Source organism: Parus major, chromosome 4, assembly GCF_001522545.3.
Source record: "Parus major isolate Abel chromosome 4, Parus_major1.1, whole genome shotgun sequence".
NCBI lineage: Eukaryota > Metazoa > Chordata > Aves > Passeriformes > Paridae > Parus > Parus major.
In genome coordinates this window covers 63,182,227-63,191,513 of record NC_031771.1, presented here as the reverse complement: position 1 = coordinate 63,191,513, position 9,287 = coordinate 63,182,227, and the positions used below count along the sequence as shown (strand labels likewise).

At 39.9% G+C, this 9,287-nt stretch overlaps 1 protein-coding gene across 1 annotated transcript in view; it reads left to right on the top strand.

Annotated features, from left to right (window-relative positions):
- The first annotated feature begins 63 nt into the window (after positions 1 to 63).
- Positions 64 to 9,287, top strand: part of POLR1A (RNA polymerase I subunit A) — a 29,416-nt gene continuing 20,192 nt past the window's right edge. The window contains exons 1-12 of the mRNA XM_015625677.3: positions 64 to 245; positions 717 to 921; positions 2,016 to 2,165; positions 2,258 to 2,365; positions 3,298 to 3,383; positions 3,486 to 3,595; positions 5,095 to 5,181; positions 5,839 to 5,941; positions 6,402 to 6,561; positions 7,516 to 7,689; positions 7,852 to 7,974; positions 8,732 to 8,959. Of these exons, the coding sequence (XP_015481163.1) occupies positions 169 to 245; positions 717 to 921; positions 2,016 to 2,165; positions 2,258 to 2,365; positions 3,298 to 3,383; positions 3,486 to 3,595; positions 5,095 to 5,181; positions 5,839 to 5,941; positions 6,402 to 6,561; positions 7,516 to 7,689; positions 7,852 to 7,974; positions 8,732 to 8,959 (1,611 nt within the window). The 5' untranslated portion in view covers positions 64 to 168. The remainder of the gene's footprint in view (positions 246 to 716; positions 922 to 2,015; positions 2,166 to 2,257; positions 2,366 to 3,297; positions 3,384 to 3,485; positions 3,596 to 5,094; positions 5,182 to 5,838; positions 5,942 to 6,401; positions 6,562 to 7,515; positions 7,690 to 7,851; positions 7,975 to 8,731; positions 8,960 to 9,287) is intronic.

The window sequence follows — 9,287 nt, the reverse complement described above, 5'->3', positions numbered from 1 at the left end:
GGCACCACTCCTCCCTCGGGGGGGGAGGCCGGCACCGCCCGTCCGCGGCGGTGGTAGCGCCTGGCCCCGCCCCCCCGCGGCCCGGACCGCGTGGTGCTGCCCGCGGCGCGGCACTTCCAGCGGGAGTGTGGGACCAGCTGTCGGCCGGGAAAGAGTTCCTCGTTCGCCATGAGGCCGCCCAAAGTGGTGCCGTGGCGGCGGCTGGTTGGGGTGTCCTTCGGGATGTACACGGCCGACGAGATCAGGTGAGGCTCCATGTGTGCGCGTCCCGAACTGTGCGGGTGCTGCTGGGCACTACGAGTCCCAGCGTGCCCCGCGGCAGGGCGCCGGCGAGCTGCGGCGGGCTATGGCGGGCGGCATGCTGGGATTTGTGGTCCGGCTGAGCCGTGGCCCAGCCGCCGGGATGGCGGCAGCCGAGTTTTACACAAATTCTTGCACCGCTCCGAGGGGACACACTGACAAAATTATGTGATTTCTTAGCAGAGTGGCTAGAGATGTAAAAGAAATATTTGCTGCGATAGGAATGGTTTTGCTCATTGTATCATGAAATCAGTGATACACAAATTCCCATTGCATACAAAACACTCTCAGAAAGATGTTTTCAGCAATTTAGAAGATCACACAGATACTAAATGCCCATGCTAGTTGTACCATTTAAGTGCGTATCGTGTCGCTGTTTACTGCCGTTGATTTTTACTCTTTCCTTTCAACTTGAGGAAACTGAGTGTGAAGTCCATAACAAACCCTCAGTACCTGGATAATGTGGGGAATCCGGCTGTAAGTGGACTCTACGACTTGGCCTTGGGACCTCCGGACTCCAAAGAAGTGTGTGCGACTTGCATGCAGAACTTCAGCAACTGCCCCGGACACTTTGGCCATATAGAACTGCCTCTGACTGTCTACAACCCCCTGTTCTTTGATGTATGTGCACTTAATTATTGTGGGTGAAAGGGGTGGTGGTGCCCAAGCTGTCATGTAGTTGTAGTAATTGAAAACAGTCAAAGGGCCAAGATCTGTTTTCTCTTTTAAGTGTCATAATAGCAAATGTAGTAGAAAAGCTTTGTTGTGTCATGATAGTTCAATACAAGTAGAGCTTTTGAAAAATATGCTCTTTGTTGTAACTATTGTTTGACTCAATATTGACAAGCATGTGAAGAGGTAATATTCATCCTAAAGTATGTGACTGACTGTAGGATGCTTTAATTAAGTGAACAGCACAGTAAAAATTATCATTTCCTTTAAACAACTACTGCATATGAACAGCTGTCTACTCTTCCAGTTTTTAACAAACCTGAGCTGGGATGAATTTTTGTCCTGAGGTGCTGATCTCACCATTTACAGTAGCTGCCGTTTGCACTCTCTATTAATTGAGAGTCAAAACCCCTCTTTCAAGTGACAAAAGTTAGATGAGGTACCCACTTCTAGCCTTGTTCCAGCTTTAAGTAGAATAATTGTATTGACCAAGGGTTAAAATCCTGCAGCAGTAAATCCCAGCCTTCAGGCCACAGGGACTGCATGCAGCTGGAGTGAGAGAACTGTGTTAGATAATAACACAGAGCTGTGTTAAATAATAAAACCCACTGATAGTTTCCCAGACCTCGAGGATAATGTGATTGTGTGAAGGATCTTGTAGGGTTGAGACCAGTAATGTTTCATTACTAGTGTGGGGGTTTGGGTTCCACATTGTCCTCTATGGAGTGAGCTGTCGAGAGCTGTAGTCTCAGTGCTGTGAAAGAGCAGCCTTGGTCCCAGAGCTGCTGTAGATACCACAAGTGTTTCATGTATCTGTTGTGTAGACAGCCTGCAGAGAATTTATCTACAGATCACGCTTTGCATATGGGTTTGGTTGAAATAAATTTTTTTTCAGGCAAATTCTATATGATTAAAATTTACCATTAGTCTAATTTCCCAATTATAGTAACACTGTCTTTAAGTCCAAACAATTGTAGTTACTTGCCTACTGTGCAAGCTAGTACATCTGCCAGGATAACCTTTCCTTCCCCTTTTCTTTCCAGAAATTATACCTTCTCATCCGAGGATCTTGTTTGAATTGCCACATGCTGACATGTCCTCGAGCCGTGGTTCACTTACTGCTAAGTCAGCTGAAGGTGCTGGAGAAAGGGTTGCTTCATGCTGTCCATGACCTTGAAATCATTCTGAACAGGGCAAGTACTGTGTAATGCTCCGTCCCTTTTGGGGTTCGTGGTCTCATAAATCTAAAGCTCTCTGCCAATTTCTTTTCTTCTGTTCCTTTTAGTTTATAGAGCAATGTGCAGATGCAACAGGCTCAGAAATTGAGGAAGAGTTGAATCACCACGTTCAGGAAATGTTACAAAGCTCTCAAATAAGAGATCGGTGTTCAAATGTAAGTACAGGCAGCACTTCTCCTGAGATCTTGGGCTTTATCCTCTTAAAATAGCAATGTGCAGAACAAAGCTTCTCTTTGACTCTGTAGATGATGGATTCTGAACTGTCTTACGTCTAGAGAGCTTTCTGAGGGAAATGTCTGAAATTAAAGTTAAAAAGGATTTTATTTCCCATTAGTATAACTGTTGAGTTTCTGGAAAATAGTGTCTGTGTAGGGAAATGTTTTGATGGTGTAAATACTATATTGAAATCTGATACTGCTGTCAGTACACCAGCTACAGATGCTGATACTTCTCTGTATGTTGCTCTGGCTGTTTTGAGGTTCAGAACACATTCTGAGAGCTCATGCATCCACCAAACTTGCAGAATTAATTACAGTGACATTTTTAGGCAGACTTGTGTAATTGAATTCTGATTCTATTTTAAATGTAGTTTAATGTACATGGTTAGTAAAGGCAAATGAGTAAAGAAGATATTTAAAAATCTAAGACATTGAGCAGATTTGTTTATAAGCCAAGTTTTATTTCTCAATCACTTGTTTAAGAACTAAGCTTAAGCACTTTGTAAATCATACTTCACGAGCAGTCAAAAGAAGCGATTTTTGTCACTTTTCTACCTTGTTAAGTTATCGTTAGTGAAAAGCTTTAAATTCCAGAAGTAACTTGAAAAATAAGGACTTTATGGAATATATTGAAAAAGGAAGGTGGAAAGCACTGAGGGATGTATGTCTCCAGCAAATGGGAAAATGAAGGAAGAAGATTGCAGATCAAGGCATGAATTAATGAGTTTGTGGATGTGTGTGCATTGATACTAATAATGCTATGTTGATAGTTAATGTTAATTGTATAATATTCTTCATATAGGGTGTTTTATTTTTATTAAATTCATTATTTTTAAGACTTGTTTGGTTTTTTTTTTTTCCTTTACCAGGTCAAAAATGTATGTGAGTGTAGAAATAAACTGATATCACAGTTCTGGAAATCACATATGGGTTCAAAGAAATGCCCAAACTGCAAGTAAGTTTAACTACATAAGGAAGCTGTTTTCTATTTAAATGCTGTATTTATATTATCTTTCATCTGCCTGTCCTGTTTGTTTGGGTTTTTTTTCCCTTTAAGATCCAGGAGATCACTGGTGCGGAAGGAGCACAACAGCAAGCTGACAGTGACCTATCCTTCTACAATGTGCCATAAGTCAGGAGAGGAAGGCATTCTGGATGAAACAGCAGGTGAAATATTTGTCTTCTATTCAAATATGTTTGCACTTTTTCCCTTCATTTAAGGGGCACAGATTCTGAGCAGTGACAGTGCACTTGAAACTCATTTATAAAAAAATGCTGATTATTATTAAACCAGTAAGCTCAGGAGTCAAGAGAGAACTCAATTCCATTAAATTTCTCTTTGAGAGCCTGTTGTGCTTTTGCAGCTTCAAGTGTCTCTGTGTCAGGAAAAGAAGTACAACAGTATAATCTGTGTCAACTTTAAGGTGGTTTTGGGACACTTCATTTTTGGCACATAGTTGATTTTCTGATGGATTTTTTAAACAGAGCAACTACAGATAAGATTAATTAGGAGAAAGATGACCAGCTTCAGAAAGAAAATCACATAATCCTAACTCTTACAAATGAATTTCCTCTTAAAGAGTGAAAGACAAAAAAGAAAGGTGACACTTTCTAGGATTAATTATCATATTGTTTGAATAAATTTAAACCTCCTTTTCCTTCTCATATCCTTAATCCTTTACACAGTGAAACAGAATTGAAGCAGATATTTATGTGTTATTTAGCCCTTAGGAAAGGTTTCCATAGAGAATTGATCTTGCTTGCTATTCTGTGATTTAAATACTAGATTAAGTCTCTGGGGCTGTGGCTGAAAGCAAAATGGGAAGTATTCTATATTCTGAACTGGGAAGGATCACACATTTAGGTAAACTGTAAATAGCCTGTGCATGGTTAAGTCTCAAAAGGCAGTACCTTTAACCTTGGCATCGATGCATTTCTGTTTGAGGGATGGAAAGGTTTTCTAGGTGAATGGAGAACTGAACTTTCATTGTGAGAAATCTGCATTTCTGGACCTAAGCCAGAAGAGGAATAGAAACTGAGGTTGTGGGAGAATTGCTTTTCATCGACTTGTGGAAATTGAGATTTAAAATCTGGCTTTGTTTTCAAAATAATTGATCTTTTTGCTTTTCAGTAGCAAAACCAAAGCAAAACCTTCCTCTCCAAAGCAGAGGTAGCTCAGACTCTCAATTATAATATAGATGGATTGCTGGCTGGTGCTATTGTCTCCTTCAGTTGAGTGTTTCATGGGAACCTTGATAGCTCACTGCTAGTACCTGAACCCCACTGGCAGGGTCCCCACCTGCAGGTGACTCTTGATTTGTGTTTTGATCAGGGGATGAGATCATCTGAAGAAAGGTTCCAGCTCATTATAAGTCAAAAAAAGCATAAACTTTAGATGTTAGAATGGAGTCTCATTTATGTTACTTACATCTGTATTCAGTAGTCACAGAAATAGTTTCTTTTTTATTTAATTTTGTATTCCCAAAGCAAACATTTAAATGATAATTTTGATTTAGATGCCAGCCAGTATGTTTTGTGTTTATTTCCATTCCTTCTCTGAGCTGGAAGCACTGTAAGCAGGAAAAAATCTTTTCAGAGTAATGTCTTGAGATTTTTTTTAAATAAGTGTTTTTTATTTTTTGGTTTTTATTTTTTTTACTTTTCAGGTATTGATGAAAGCCAGTTAGGGAAGAGAGGCTACCTGACACCAATGACTGCCAAAGAGTACATCCTGGCTCTGTGGAAGAATGAAGGTAATGGTTGTGAAGAGCAATATTATTTTGTTTTCTGTACCATTTAGTGGACGAATCTTCAAATCTTCCAGTATGAACTCCTTTTCAAATCTTTGCCTTTCACCTTGAGGGCTCTTGGCTGCAAAATAGGTTTTGTACAGGAGGACTGGCAGCCAATGAATGCAGAGACCTGGATTCAGTTAACACTTTGATCAGTTATTCTGCAATTGTGGCTCCCCACAAATCACAACTGTTGTTTGCAGAAAGTGTGATTTTCCTGTGGTGCTGCACCCCACAGTGACATTGGTCAAACACTGAGAATGGATTTATCAGCCTCTTTTTTGAGTTGCCTGTACTCTGAATCTGTCTGCAGGAGAAACCAAAGCAGTTTCCTGAATCAATCACAGTCAGTTGCTGGAAATTTTCTTCCTCTTGTTTTGCTTTCTCCTTCTGCTATAATCTTTATTTCCGTCCACAGTTGTTTCTAAAATACCACGTATGTGACAAAAAAAAGAGTGGCAATTCTTTCTAAACTGTCTGAATGTTTTTATTTTAAGGAAGCTCAGTAGTGTTAATTTAGCAGGTTATTTTGACTTGGTTAATCAAGTGCATCTGGGGGTTTGGATTCCCAAACAATAGCAATGAGAATGAGTTTGTATTTCTTTTGTATCTTTTTAGGTTTCTTTCTGCGTTATCTCTTCCCTGGGATGGATCCCCATGAGAGTTCAGGATTCAGTCCAGACTTGTTTTTTTTAGATCTTCTTGTGGTTCCACCTTCAAGGTAAAATTTATCCCCCCAAAATTTTTTAGAAATCACAGAGTTTAGTGCATCTAAACTGCATTTGCAGGAGTTGGAGTTCCAAACTCCTATAGTACAGACACTGGTCTGCTTTAGTGTCAGTGCAGTGTTTAAATAATAAAAATCACACTAGTAATTGATGATAAGTTCTATTGTAACTTCAGTTGTGTTCATTAGAAGACTGAAATACTAATTATGGAAAAAATATGTTTTAGTATTTTAAATGATTATAGAATATTATAACTGCACAGTACTGATAGAGTTTCTTGTTAAGGATCATTCCTCTTTTATGACTGTCTCAATAGAATATATGAATTTTTAAATGCCCACTGTTAGTCTGGATTATTTTCCATGCACTGAAGATTTAGCTTAGAATGTTTGAGATTTACCATGCTCCTTTTGAGAGGCTTCAATCTCCTGAAGTAATTTTGATTTGCTGTAGGTATCGTCCTGTAAATCGTGTTGGAGATCGCCTGTTCACAAATGGGCAGACTGTGAACTTGCAGGCTGTGATAAAAGATGCCCAACTGATACGGAAGCTCTTGGTTTTCATGGCCAAAGAACAGTGTCAGCCAATAAAAATTACAGAAGAAATTCAAACAGTAAGAGTTGCTGGTTCTCTTATTCTTTGCTTTTTTGGATGTGTGGGTTGAGTTCAGGAGGGCTCCTGTGTGAACTGTTCCTGTAACAGTTTTTGCCTGAGCTGTTGGAATATCTGCTGGTGGAGATGTTCTATACCTTGTTGGTTTTTTCCCTCTGCTTTTTTTACCTGTGCAAAGGGAAAAAAAAAATTTTTCTCAGATTCTCTTAGCCAGGGATTTTTGGTATTAGATTACTGTATGTGAGACATAATGGGCTTCTGTTCCTGGAGAATGAAATATGTACAGCACACTCACAATAAAACTTTGCCAGCATCTCATCACATGAACAAGGGGGAAAACCACTTCAGCTTCTAAGCCTTATGGACTTAAGCCAGTTGTGACTGTGTTTTATTTTTTGACAGTTGATGTCTAAGTAGGACCCAAAACTTCACAAATAATAAAACTGGTAACAATACTTGTCTACTTCTGACAGTTCACATAATTGTGTAGTGTAAATAATAATGTATGTCAGCTTGCCTCATTCCATATTTGTTCATCATTTGTATCATTGAGGGTCTTTGACATTGGACTCAGTTTCAGGGGAACTTGCTTTACATTTCCGGTGTAAAACATTTTGGAAACATTGTTTAGTTACTCAGAATGTAGCCACTAGATGGAGATCTATTCTTGAAACATTTGACAGGAGATCAATGAGTTTTGGATGTGACTGCCTTAGTGGCTTTTAGACTGAAAACAAAGTCATGTAAGTGATAAAAACTCTTGAATTTACGTTATTTTTATCTAAGAATAGGATTTTCTAGTTACAATGATTCCTAACATGGACTGACTACCAGTGAAAATAATGGTGAATGTTTCTTTTGCCATATTTAGTACTGTAATTAATACTACAACTTCAGCATAGTAAGTAGAAGATAATTTTTGTTATGTCCAAGTTTCTAATTTCTGTTTCTGTAGGCGATAGGAGGGGATAGTGAACCTCTGGACCATTCTGTGCTGACAACGATTCCAGGACAGAGCATTGCAGATAAGCTGTACAATACTTGGATACGTCTCCAGAGCCATGTCAACATTGTGTTTGATAGTGACATGGACAAGCTGATAACAGAAAAATACCCTGGTATTCGTCAGGTGGGTAGCAGGTGGAATCTTAATTAAAAAAGAGAAGCTGATGGTGTTAGGAAAAAAGTGAACTATTTGTGCTTAGTACATGGGCATTTTCATGACACTCATCAAGAATCCATCTGGTTCTCCATAATTCCAGGTTTTAATTGTTACCTTCTGTTTTCAAAGCTATTGGAGAAGAAGGAAGGGCTGTTCCGCAAGCACATGATGGGGAAGCGTGTGGATTTTGCTGCTCGATCTGTCATTTGCCCTGACATGTACATTGGGACCAACGAGATTGGCATCCCCATGGTGAGGATAAATAAGGAACTGTGTCTTTCTGGTGCAGCTCAGGACTGAACTGTGCTGCTGACACTTTGGTAGCAGTTTAAAATCTAGATGCTTTCCTGCCCAGTGTTAATAAGGAAGGAGCACTGAAGAGCAGGAAATTCTTACTTTGTTACAAAGCAAGAACATCACACCTGAGAAAGAGGATTCAAAAAAAAAAAAAAAAAAAGCTGTACTTGCTTCAGGGGATTAGGAATTGGTGCAGACTTTAAAAGTAGATCCTGTTTCTCCTGTGGTCTTTGTACAAGGTATTTTTGAGGTATTGCAGCCTTAGGAGAAGGTCATGGTGCAGTCACAAACTTAGTCCATCCTTAAGGATTTTTAACTTCATAGAGACAACACCAAGCCTGAATTTGAGTTTTTTGTTATGCAATCTTTGCAGAAAATAGTGAACCTGGTGATAACAGGCTTTTTCTCTGTATTTGTTTGCTTATTTGCAAAATCTAAACCCATGATGGCTTACTTTAATTGCTAATTGATTCTTGTACTGCAGTAGAATATTGTAAAAGGGACATTGTTTCTCTCCTTAAGGTAGAGGATTTTAAAACAGAGATGTATTTATTTAGCAGGTATACTGAGGAGGAGATGCATTCAAGAGCTTAAATTAATTTATATTTGCACTGTATAAGTTATCTTTGACATTGTTTTATCAGTGGCTTTTACAGTTCAAAGCCAAAAGTGAACAACATGTTTTTTCTCTCCTCTTTTCCCCCCCATCTAGGTATTTGCCACCAAACTGACTTATCCTCAGCCAGTCACTCCCTGGAATGTCAAAGAGCTGAGGCAGGCTGTCATCAATGGCCCCAAGGTGCACCCTGGGGCCTCCATGGTCATTAACGAGGACGGGTCTCGCACGGTGCTGAGCGCCACCAGCCTGACCCAGCGCGAGGCCATCGCCAAGCAGCTCCTCACCCCCTCCTCAGGGGCACCCCAGACAGGGCTGAAGATTGTGAGTATTGGCAGAGCCCTCTTCCACCTCTGGTTGGGGTTGTAGGAAGAAAAATGTGGCACTTTTTCAAATTCTAAACCCCATTTTTCCATACTGGACTTCACTTTCTTCTAATATGCATGTATGCATATCAGTATGGATGCATATGTATGCATGTATGCAATGTATGTGGCATTCATCATGCCAAGGTGCAGAGTATTCTTAGTGGTGACCTTGGCAGTGCTGGCTTAGCAGTTGGGCTCCATGACCTTAGAGGTCTTTTCCAACCTAATTGTTTCTGTGTCAGTTGTTTCTCCTCTGTGCTACATCTTAATCAACCTTTGAAACT